This window comes from Aegilops tauschii, chromosome 3 (assembly GCF_002575655.3).
Source record: "Aegilops tauschii subsp. strangulata cultivar AL8/78 chromosome 3, Aet v6.0, whole genome shotgun sequence".
Classification (NCBI taxonomy): Eukaryota; Viridiplantae; Streptophyta; class Magnoliopsida; order Poales; family Poaceae; genus Aegilops; species Aegilops tauschii.
In genome coordinates this window covers 589,591,916-589,604,260 of record NC_053037.3, presented here as the reverse complement: position 1 = coordinate 589,604,260, position 12,345 = coordinate 589,591,916, and the positions used below count along the sequence as shown (strand labels likewise).

Sequence of the window (12,345 nt, the reverse complement as noted above, 5' to 3'; positions counted from 1 at the left end):
AAGACTTCCAGGAAACAACACCATCACCAAGTGTGAAGACATGTCCACTTGTGGCTTTCATCTCATCAGCATCAGATATCCAATTCGAATCACTATACCCCTCAAGTACCGTCGGGCATCCAGAATAGTGAATTCCATGGTTCGCAGTACCTTGCTAATAACGCATCACTCGCTCAACAGCATGCCAATGCACATCTCCCGGATTGGAAACAAATCGGCTCAGTTTGCACACAGCAAATGAGATGTCAGGACGAGTAGCACATGCTAGGTACATCAGTGAACCAACCACTTGAGAATATCTCAATTGATCTATAGCCGTGCCTTCGAACTTTTGAATGCGCACGCTAGGATCATATGGTGTTGCAGAAGGTTGCAGTCCGAATATCCAAACCGGCTCAAAATCTTCTCAACATAGTGGGATTGCAAAAGTGTAATTCCACCCTCAAAATTTCTCAGTGGCTTGATGTTCAATATAACATCAGCCACACCCAGGTCCTTCATCTCAAATTTATGAGATAGAAAAGCCTTGACCTCGTCAATGACTTTGAGGTGGGTCTCAAATATCAGTATGTCATCGACATACAGACACAGTATAACTCCTTTGCCCCCACCATAGTGATAGTATACACATTTGTCAACTTCGTTCACAATAAAACCAGTAGATGTCAGAGTGGTGTTGAACTTCTCATGCCATTTCTTAGGCGCTTGTTTGAGGCCATACAGAGATTTCACTAGCTTGCACACCTTTCTTTCCTGACCATTTACTACAAAGCCATCTGGCTGTTGCATGTAAATTTCCTCGTCTAGCTCTCCATTAAGGAAAGCCGTGTTAACGTCCATCTGGTGGACGAGAAGACCATGCGAGGCAGCCAAAGCGAGTAACACTCGAATGGTTGTCAGTCTAGCCACAGGTGAATAAGTGTCGAAGAAATCCTCTTCTTCTTTCCGGGTATAACCCTTGGCCACAAGCCTAGCCTTGTACTTCTCAACAGTACAATCGGGCCTAAGCTTCTTCTTGATCACCCACTTACATTCCAATGGTTGACAATCATAAGGACGGTCAGTGATTTCCCATGTCCCATTAGCCAAGATGGAATCCATCTCGCTACGGACTGCATCCTTCCAGTAGTCAGCATCCGGAGATGCATAAGCTTCTGAAATGGAACTGGGAGTGTCATCATCCACGAGGTACACGTGGAAATCATCATCAAAAGACTTTGCAGTCCTCTGTCTCTTGCTCCTAACAGGAGCTTCCTCGTCATCCTCCGTGGAACTCTCATCACTTTTATGTTCATAATATTCCATTAGAATGGCAGGTTCGGGAGTCTTATCAGATTTCAGTCTAGAAGTGCTTTGCATATCTCTCATGGGGAAAATATCCTCAAAGAATGTAGCATCCCTAGACTCCATGATTGTACCGACCTTCACGTCGTGTACATCAGATTTCACCACCAAAAATCTATAGTTAACGCTATGCTTGGCATAGCCAAGAAAAACACATTCCACGGGCTTTGGTCCCAACTTGCGCTTTTTGGTTATCGGCATGTTGCCTTTCACCAAACAGCCCCAAGTGCGCAAGTAAGAGAGTGTAGTTCTTTTCTTTTCCCATTGCTCATAGGGAGTAGTCTCATTATCCTTTGTGGGAACTTTATTCAGGACATGACATGATGTCAATACAGCCTCCCCCACCATGCCTTGGATAAACCCGATGTATCTAACATGGCGTTAACCAAATCAGTTAGAGTACGTTTTTTCGTTCGCAACCCTGTTTGACTGGGGTGAGTAGGGAGGCATCCTCTCATGAATAATACCATGTTCCGCACAGAATAAATCAAACTCATTAGAAAAGTACTCTCCACCACGATCAGACCGGACTCGTTTTATTTTCTTCTCAAGTTGGTTCTCAACTTCAGCCTTATAGACTTTAAAATAGTGTAGAGCCTCATCCTTAGTATTTAACAAATACACATAGCAGAATCTAGTGGAATCATCAATTAGAGTCATGAAGTATTACTTTCCACCTTCAGTCAACACACCATTCATCTCACAGAGATCTAAATATATGAGCTCTAATGGTTCCAGGTGTCTCTCCTTCGCAAGCTTGTGAGGCTTACGAGGTTGCTTAGCTTGCACACACGCATGGCACTTAGAGCCTTTGGCTAAAGTGAAACTCAGGATTAAGTCCATCTTAGCTAGACGCGTCATACAACCGAAATTTATGTGACAAGGACGTGAATGCCAAACCTCAGATTCGTTCACATTAGAATGAATTTGGTTCACGACTTTATTACAGAAATCCTCCAGGGATTGGCGGAACAAACCACCACAATCATATTCTTTTCCAACAAATAGTCCATACCGAGATACGACTACTTTGTTAGACTCAAATACTAGCTTAAACCCTTCTTTACGTAGAAGGGAGCCACTAATGAGATTCTTCTTTATGGTGGGGACATGCTACACGTTCTTCAGTTGCACGATATTTCCCGAAGTATCTACCGTGCCAACACCATGAACAGAAGCATGCGAGCCATTCCCCATCAGGACGGAACAATCTCGTGCGACCTGGTAAGAAGAAAACAAAGACACATCAGCACACACATGCATATTGGTCCCAGTGTCAACCCACCAATCGGTGGACTGACAAACTGAAAGTATGGTAAACAGATTACCATACCCAGATGCCGCATCATTGTTGCTCAGAGTGACATTCACAGACTTGAGTTCTGTGCTGGCTTCTTGTACTTGTTTGGGCACTTGTTTGCCCAATGTTCCTCTAAACCACAAGTAAAGCAGTCATCTCTTTTTTTGTCTTTCTTCTTACCCTTCTTTTTAAAGGTAGTATTCTGCTGGACAGAGTTCTTTCCCTTGAACTTGTGGAAGCTCTTCTGCACCACATTGGCGCTAGAAGAACTCTCTGCCCGTTTCACGTGTGAGTCCTTTGCTCTCGAGTTCTGCTCAACACTGAGATGACCGATGACATCCTCGACAGAGAATTCACGTCTCAAGTGCTTGAGAGAAGTAGCAAAGTTCCTCCAACTAGGAGGGAGTTTTGCAATAATGCAACCCGCGACGAACTTGTATGGTAACTCACACTTCAGGAGCTCCAGCTCCTTTGCAATGCACTGTATCTCATGAGCCTGGTCCAATACAGGACGGTTATCAACCATCCTGTAATCATGGAACTGCTCCATGGCATATATCTCACTGCCAGCATCGGTTGCGCCGAATTTGACTTCGAGCGCATCCCACAAGTTTTTGGAAACCCGCATATGAATATATGTGTCAACCAACTTGTCTCCAATCACAATCAGAACTGCTCCCAGAAAGATTGTGGTTACCTTCCTACACGCCTTCTCCTGTTCAGGAGCAATCGTTTCTGTGGGGGGCACACCACCAACCCAGAACACGTTCATCGCTGTGAGCCACAAGGTGGTCCTAGTCTGCCAACGCTTAAAATGCGTCCCGGAAAACTTTTCCAGTTTCAGAGTAGCAGCAAAGCCTTGAATCGAAAAGTGCCTAAAATAAGGTTTTTGGATTGTTGGAAATATTAGCACTTTTCCAATTAGACTAATCCACAAGTATACAGTAAGCATGGCATAAATGGTAGGCATCTCATAGCGATACCTAAGCATACTAACACGTACAGAACATAGAAGCGAACCATCTATGAGCAGCACATATACGGCTAGTAAAAGTACGAGTAAACGAGGGATGAACAGATCATACCCTCCTGTTCGCCAGGCCAACGCAGCGGCGGCAGCAGCAGCCTCGGCGTCGTCCGTGGCCTTCTTCTTGGCAGCGGCATCGTCGGCCATGGTGTCGATGTAGGGGAAGTAGTGGAAGCAGAGGCGGACGGAGTTGGGGACGGATCGGGAGCAGTCGCGTCGAGACGCTCCCCAAAAACCTTATTGACGTTCTCCCGGGCAGGATCTCGAACGACAGGGTTCTAGAGGCACCTGCTCTCCCGACCAACCATGCACGCGGTCGTCGGGATGGGGTCGCCGGAGACAGCGCAGAGTGAGGAATAGTAGACGACGGCTAGGTTACGCGAGAGGGAGTGAGTGAACCGAACTAGGTTACTCCATTGGCCAGAGCCTTCTTATATAGTCCGTAAGGGAGAAAGTCGTGGGCCTGGCGAAGGCCCACGACCGAGTCGACGCACTCCCGGCAAGGGAGTCGGAGAAGGGTCGCACTCCCGGCAAGAGAGTTGACGAATCCCGGCAACGCAAGTCAGCCCACAGTCCAACGTCTCGGACAGTGGCCCACCTGTTAGCGACTCGTTAATTAATCCCTGATTAATTAATTCGTTCCTGAGCAGCAAAAATAAGCTTCGGCTCGGCTCATTCCCGCAACCCGGGGCGCGCGCGTGTTGTGACGAGGCGAGGCGTGGCGAGGCGGGCGGCGAGGAGGAGGAGCGCGCGTGTACCACTCCTCTTCCCAAGCTCCCAATGGCAAGTGGTAGAGCAGCCCTTACAAAAGGGGTCTCAACTCTCCTCAACTAGCAAAGTGGGACTAAACTTCCCACCACCTGCCATCTCATACATGGGCCTCAAGATTAACCAGGGATTAGTGTCTTATATGGGCCTAAGCCCATCCATAATCCATCATCTAGCACCATCATTCTAGAGACAAGATTGGGACAAGTCTTTTCGGACAGAGGGAGTAGTAGTAAACTTGTAAAGTTATGCAACATTTATATGACCATCCTTCAAAAAAGCTGGCGCTAAAAGGGACAACGTATTTTTCCGTGGACTGGTCCATGGACACAAATACGTGAGCCGGCCACCAACACGCAAATAATAATAGAAAATATCACAATTCATCCATAAATAACTTGAAAATATTTCTAATACAGCAATAGTTCAACAACCTCTTCTAAAAAAGTTTAGGGTTCCTCTGCCTCGCGCCGACGCCATCGCCGGTTTGCCTTGCCTCCGGTGGCCTTAGGGCCATGGGGCGCAATGGATCTCAGCCCTTGCCCATGGGAAGGCTCCGTTTTTAGATGCTTCTTCGAGTTTTGTTACGGTTTGTATCCTGATTAGAAAAACGAGGCGGTGGCTCCATGAAGTTGGAATAAGGTTCTCCCCGCCTAGACCCCGTCTCGGTGGTGCGTCTAGTATCGTCGGTGGGCATGTGAAGGTGTGTCTCTGGCCGATCTGCCTTTGGTGGATTTGCTCGGATCTAGTCGTAGTTCGTCTAAGTTCGTGTGTTTTCCAGTTGGATCCTTCCGATCTACTACTCTTCATCGCGACAGTTGCTATTCCGGTACGATGGTTCTATGAGGCATTAGCACTGTGACTTTTCCGACTGTCAATTATAACAATTTTTGTCCGGCTCCAACAAGGGACGGACATTGATGGTGGCGCGCCTTCGGCTTGCTTTAGTTCTTATAGTCGTCGCTAAGTGGTCTACCGCGCTAGATGTAATTTTTATTATTTCTTGTGTTCGTTATACTACCATGATTGAAAATGAATAAATCAAAAAAAATCCCGCAAGAAAATAGTTCAAATATAAATATTATATCCGACATAATCGGATTTTCAACCAGCTTTTCAAATTCATCGATTCCAAACTCAACGATACTCGAGTCACAATCGGCATAAGTCATTCCACGAACTATTGCCTTTGAGCTTCATATGACAATGTAGGAATGCAAATGGCCCGACCTTGATCCTGTAGTACATCATGACAACACGTTCGAGCTATACAACGTGATAACTATCAAGTTCAAACACCGAGTGAATCAATGAATTGATCAACATGTAGACTAACAAGAAGCAAAACTTCATGAGGAAGTTGGAGATGGTGTACCATCGACGGGTCAACGACTTCACATTGTGAATATGGATCACGTGTCGTAGGGCACTAAATGGTTTTGCTCAAGAAACGAAACACACACATTCTGCGAAAATAGCGAGCCCCCTTGCCTCATGCCTACAAAGTTCACAGATACAACCTTCCACGCATAGCACAACAACTCATTCTCCATCATCAAGTGCTCTACTATCGTGGTTACTCTAGGAAACAACGAGAATTCAGCAAAAAAAGCTCAATGACATTTGACCGAACAACTATCAAGAGTGATGTCTGCCATGGAAGGCGTCAGCCAGGGACGAGGGATACTTGGCTACGGATGTATTCTGGGTGGACGGCGGCATAGTTCAAGGTGGGCAGGCGCGTGGGTGCGGCTGCAGACGTTCGAGGATGCATGGGCGGCGGTTGGAGAGATACATCCACGCCGCCAAAGGAGGGCGTGGATGCAAAGCAAGGAAAGAGTAGGGACGGGATGAAAGAAAAGTAGACCAAAAGGAGGATTTGAGTGGGTCGAGGGCGAAGTCCTACGTGGCGGCTGTCCAAACTCCCATAACGCACCCTTCAATTTACGCCCGGTTTGCAAAACTGATGTACGGGCCAGTGGGATGCCGCGTTGGATGATAAATTACATCTGGACCGTCCCAACGAATGCAGGCGGTCTACGTGTCGACGTTGGAAATGCCCTGTATGCTTCCAAAATGCACAAACGGTGGACGCGCGTAGGAAAATGTCTCACCATACGCCCTTTACAACAGGGTTAATCAGAATTAGGGGTTGCCTGTCCGAAGCAGAATAGTTAACGAATTAAACGGCAGCATTTGCGGCATGTGAGAGACGTGCGTGAAGGGTGGAAGGAATCTCCCTTTGTGGAGCCTGCCCACCAGCCACATCACATACGCAGCCGGCCGGGCCATGGACTCGACACAACGGTCAAAGCGGTCTCTGCCCTGACCAGGACCCGCGCCCCCTGCTTTGCTTTCGCCTCCCTCTCGGTCGAGTTCGACCGAACCACTTGTCCGCACGCGCGCACCCCGCCGGCCAGTGCCCGTCGATCGCGTCGTGTCGGTGTCGGTCGGTTTCACATCGACCGCAGCCTCTTTCTTTCTTTTTCTACTTCTATTTTGTTACCCCGGACTCCAAATTTCCGATTCTTCCACGCAGCGCGTGTGTACGTGCGTAGTACGTGGCCAGGAATCCACGTACGCACGTGAGAGGGCACGCGACGCCACGGTCCAAGTCGTACCACAAAGGGTGGTTGCCTGCATCGTGTACGTACCTGTACACGTCGCCGTCAGGGGGATGCTGTTAGATACTCCTCCAATAACTGGTCACGGCCCCCACGCCTCCTCCGACCTGCGCCTGCGTGCATGATTGGTACGTACGCGGACGCGGTTAACCGGAGGGGGGGAAAACAAGAGTGAGTGGGTGAGGTGAGAATGCATGCAAGTGGTCAAGCCATTCATCCTCCAATAATTATAACTGCATATCATTTGTTAGCAGCTGCTCTGGTCAGTCGGCCAGTCTCCGGAAGAGAAGAGAAACAACTAGTTTTTTACCAGGTGTGATGATCCAAGCCCATACGTTTTTAAGGTAAAAAAGTTATTGACGAGAGCGTATCCTGACTGTCTGGCGATGGTGAACAGCATGTGAACATGGAACAAAGCATGTAGGCGTCGCTGCGGGCTGGGCGCGGACAGCCTCATGCGCGCCATGTGACCCTTGCGACTGCGAGCGAGCTCAATGGCGGCAGCAGCTTCGGAGAAGATCCGTCCGTCGACCCGCCGGTGTCGCGTCGCCACGGGAATTTACAAATCCGGCCGGCACGGCGCGACAGCGCTTCGCCTTGCCGGAGGCTTGGCGGCGGTGCGAGGAACACACCTGCATGATCCCTGGGGAATATATGATCTGATCTCTGGTATGCAGAATCGATCCGATCCGGCGCTCAGCTGACAGGCATGCTCTCTAATGCAAGCCCACTCACCAGTGAAACTACCCATTGGAATTGGAATTGGTATCTGTCTCCTCCACTGGGGTACGTTTAACGGCCGGCAGAGGCAGCAGACACGCGGTGCCCTGCCCATGCATACATGCTTCAGACGGACGAGACGGCGGCGGCCGGGCTGTAAAAACAAACATTTGCGCCACTACGACATGTCTCCGTCCAGAATGTGCACGCAAAAGCACCAGGCAAACCAAGCAGTCGGTCTTCCTACGGGTTCTACTACTGCCCAGCAGTGGCCGAGATTGGTTGACCGCGCCACTCACGCCCCCCCTGCTGCTGCTGCTGCGGCTGCGTCGGCGTCGCCACCCAGCCGGCCGGCCCGCGCCCTTTAAATCTGCCCCTCCCTCCCACTCCTCCCTCCATCCATCCCCACGACTTCACTCTCCCCCTCCCCTTGCTTGCTTCCCTCTCTCTCCGCCGCTCCTGTTGCACCCTCCAACAAGCCAAGAACTCACTTGCTCGCTCGCCGGTAATTATAGCTTGGTTGTTCTCCCTTGCAAGTTACTTCCGCCGGCGCCGGCTTGCCGTCCACCAACCTGCCGAACTGCGTGGACACTTGGGGCTAGCGAGCTAACCGGGGTTGGCCGCGCAGCTTTCCTGAGGTACTATATATAAAGTTAGTCCGGGGAGGCAGCCATGGTGAGGGTGTCGGTGGTGTGCTGCCTCAAGCTGCTGCTGCTGCTCGCCCTCGGCGGGGTCACCATGCACGTGCCGGACGCGGGCGTGCTGGCGCCGCTGCGCCTCGACGGCTACCTCAGCTTCCACGACGTGGCCGCCGCGGCCCGTGACTTCGGCAACCGCTGCAGCCTGCTGCCGGCCGCCGTGCTGCACCCGGGTTCCGTGGCCGATGTTGCCGCTGCCGTGCGCCGCGTGTTCCAGCTCGGCGAGCGCTCCCCGCTCACGGTCGCCGCGCGCGGCCACGGGCACTCGCTGCTGGGCCAGTCACAGACCGCCGGCGGGATCGTCGTCCGGATGGAGTCCCTCGGGGGCGGCGCCAGGATGAGGGTGCACGCCGGCGGCGCAGGTGCCGATGCGCCTGCCTACGTCGACGCCCCCGGAGGCGCGCTCTGGATCAACGTGCTGCATGAGACGCTCAAGCACGGGCTGGCGCCCAAGTCGTGGACCGACTACCTCCATTTGACAGTCGGCGGCACCTTGTCGAATGCCGGGGTCAGCGGCCAGGCGTTCCGGCAAGGACCGCAGGTCAGCAATGTCAACCAGCTGGAGATTGTGACAGGTCTCATACAAACCCAGCCACACAAATTAATTAAGCACCATGCATCGTCATTGACTAGTCAGCAACAAATTAACCAGTAACCACAGCAGTACCTGATCTATCGTCCCATAAACACCAAATGCAGGGAGAGGAGATGTGGTCACCTGCTCGCCCGAGGAGAACTCCGACCTTTTCTACGGCGCTCTCGGCGGCCTGGGCCAGTTCGGCATCATCACCAGAGCCAGGATCGCCCTCGAACCTGCACCCAAGATGGTACGTGAACACGTGATCACGCAAGCAAATCAATCATTTGTCACAACCAAATGCAGACCGACATGGATCACTCATTTCATTCAGTTGTACTAATCTCTTGGATTGGATACGATGACAGGTGAGGTGGATCCGGGTTCTCTACTCGGACTTCGCGAGCTTCACCGAGGACCAGGAGGCGCTGATCTCGGCGGAGAGGACCTTCGACTACATCGAGGGGTTCGTGATCATCAACCGGACGGGCATCCTCAACAACTGGAGGACGTCGTTCAAGCCGCAGGACCCGGTGCAGGCGAGCCACTTCCAGTCGGACGGGAAGGTGCTCTACTGCCTTGAGATGACCAAGAACTTCGACCCTGATGAGGCTGACATCATGGAACAGGTGAGTTGATTAATCATTTTCTCGACCGGTATACATACAAATGCAGATGTTGACGCATTTGGCCCGCCCAGGTTGTGTGTGGTTTCGATTAATCTAATCTTGTCTTTGTCTTTGCAGGAGGTTGGTGTGCTGCTGTCTCGGCTGAGATACATACAGTCAACCCTCTTCCACACCGATGTCACGTACCTCGAGTTCCTGGACAGGGTGCACTCCTCCGAGCTCAAGCTCAGGGCCCAGGGCCTCTGGGAGGTTCCACACCCATGGCTCAACCTCCTGATCCCGAGAAGCACCATCCACCGGTTCGCGACGGAGGTCTTCGGCAACATCCTGAAAGACAGCAACAATGGCCCCATCCTCCTCTACCCAGTAAACAGATCAAAGTAAGCAAAGCAGTTCCATCATCAGAAACCTAAAAAATTTACCGCCTCTGGTTGTACGTAGGTTTGATGGTAACTGATCAAGTGGTTAAATTGACGCATTGTGGGGTGCAGGTGGGACAACAGGACGTCAGTGGTGATACCGGAGGAAGAAATCTTCTACCTGGTGGGGTTCCTGTCGTCCGCACCGTCGGCCTCAGGCCACGGCAGCGTCGAGCATGCGGTGAGCCTCAACGACAAGATCGTAGACTTCTGCGACAAGGCGGGCGTCGGGATGAAGCAGTACCTAGCGCCCTACACCACACAGCAGCAGTGGAAAGCCCACTTCGGGGCGAGGTGGGAGACATTTGAGCGGAGGAAACACATGTATGATCCCCTAGCAATCCTAGCCCCAGGACAGAGAATATTTCCAAAGGCGTCGCTGCCCATGTCCTCATGACAAACAGCATCTGCCATGTAAAGGCCTTTGTAAAGCATATGGTGTACATAAATGTAGGTGACCCAAAAAATATCCCTTGTAAAGACAAGATCTGCCGAAAAAGGCGGCCTGAAGAACGCAACATAGCAACTAGCAGTGGTAGTAGTGGGAGGTACCTCAGCAGACTCTTCAGAGTAGAGCAGGCCTGACCTTAATTAACCCTGGGTGTAGAGGATGTGAACTTTGGAGGCAATCATGCGTTCCAGGATTATACTGGTTTGAGTAACGACACAGGCCCACCAGCTGTTGTTACAGCGTAGAGCAGAGTTGTGTAATAGCTAGCTAACCAGTGGAACTCATGTAGAATTGTTTGTGTTCATTCAGTCACAGTGGCAGAGAATAAGTAACTTCAGGGTAGAACCTACATCATCAAATGATATTTTCGGTTAAGCAGTTGTCTCATATAAGAACTACCTGCACAAAGTTTCCTTAAGCAGGCTCTGTTAATCTTTATGAATCAAATGATATGCTCTGAGCTATGCATGCAACAGTAAAGTTTCTTGTCGTTTAATCAAGCATGCTTGTATCTAACAGTAAACCTTTTGGAAGGAAATTCCCTTGACATGTGCATCCAACACTAACAGTTCGTAGTCCGTGGGGTAAAATAGTGGTTCAACTTCTGCAGGGTATACGAATAATTGGTAGCAAAGGAATGGGCAGGAATAAAAGTGTAAAGTTTTGGTGAGGAGGGAACAGAGAAAGAAATGCCATAAAAGTTGGGCACACAGCAATGGATGCAATACTCCTGCATTTTATACCAATGAATTATGATCTACTATTATCCCTTATTATCTTCATATGTAGCAAAGGCGAAATAGTCCAAGACAGAAGTTACAATTTATGAGAAACAAAAAAAAAAACTTAGTCCACACCTTGATGGCTACTTGCAGTCTTCTCCACACCTTTGTGTGATACTAATTTGTATACAGTCTGCTTAATAGATGTCTTGGTAGTGGCAACTAAGTTGCTGCATATTAAAAGCTGTGGTGTCAGTTGGCGATCAATATCATCTAAATAAGTGGAAATAATAGCTGTGATATAGCACATCAGACTGGAACAAATGAAAAATCCTATGAAGCTTCAGAGAACAAGGTCCGGCAGGGCAGCTATTGAAAGTGAAATCATGCCGGCGATGTGTAACACATCTCAGCTAAACATTTGTGATGTGTTTCAGTCAGCCTGACAAGAACTGGATAACGTCGGAGGGCAATGAAAAAACTCGTGCTGATCTAGTCCACAATACAGACAAAGAAACGGGCATGATTGATGTCCAGATGTTATGTTACACAAAAACCTGTCTAAATCTACCTGTACCATTTTGGACTGAACCAGCACAAAGCTGTGAGGAAATAATGGTACACTATGTTAACTGCCACCAGAAGCGTCACTATCAACGACTATCATACACCACATGTGGATTTCAACAACATGAATTTCACTGCTACGTTCGTCTAACAGGCATCACTCGGGACCATAGTAGAAGCATGGGCTCAAAGTATTACAGACTGAAACTAGTCCTTTGAACTGACAATACACAACCATTCAATTCCAGCTTATCCGTCGATCACTGGTTACGGACTGCAAAGAAACAAACACATGCAATGTATGTAGGACTACTGTACCAGTTAACTGAACACAAACAATTCTACAAGAGTTCCGAGTATAACAGATTGACACTAATTCTCCTACATGAGTTCTGAGTATAACAGATCCAAACTTCTCATTGATCTGACAACACACAAGCATTCAATTCCAGCCTATCCATCGATCACTGGTTACGGACTGCGATGAAATAAACACATG

The 12,345-nt window shown here is 49.6% G+C and overlaps 1 protein-coding gene and 1 pseudogene across 1 annotated transcript; one reads left to right on the top strand and one right to left on the bottom strand.

Moving 5' to 3' along the window:
- Positions 1-2,540: 2,540 nt before the first annotated feature.
- On the bottom strand, positions 2,541-8,184 carry LOC141020747 (uncharacterized; annotated as a pseudogene).
- LOC109733489 (cytokinin dehydrogenase 4) lies at positions 8,180-10,970 on the top strand. The gene is made up of 5 exons (XM_020292713.4): positions 8,180-9,056; positions 9,181-9,308; positions 9,427-9,687; positions 9,805-10,067; positions 10,179-10,970. The coding sequence occupies exons 1-5, from the start codon at positions 8,456-8,458 to the stop codon at positions 10,501-10,503; spliced, it is 1,578 nt and encodes a 525-aa protein (XP_020148302.1). The 5' UTR covers positions 8,180-8,455; the 3' UTR covers positions 10,504-10,970.
- Positions 10,971-12,345: the final 1,375 nt, after the last annotated feature.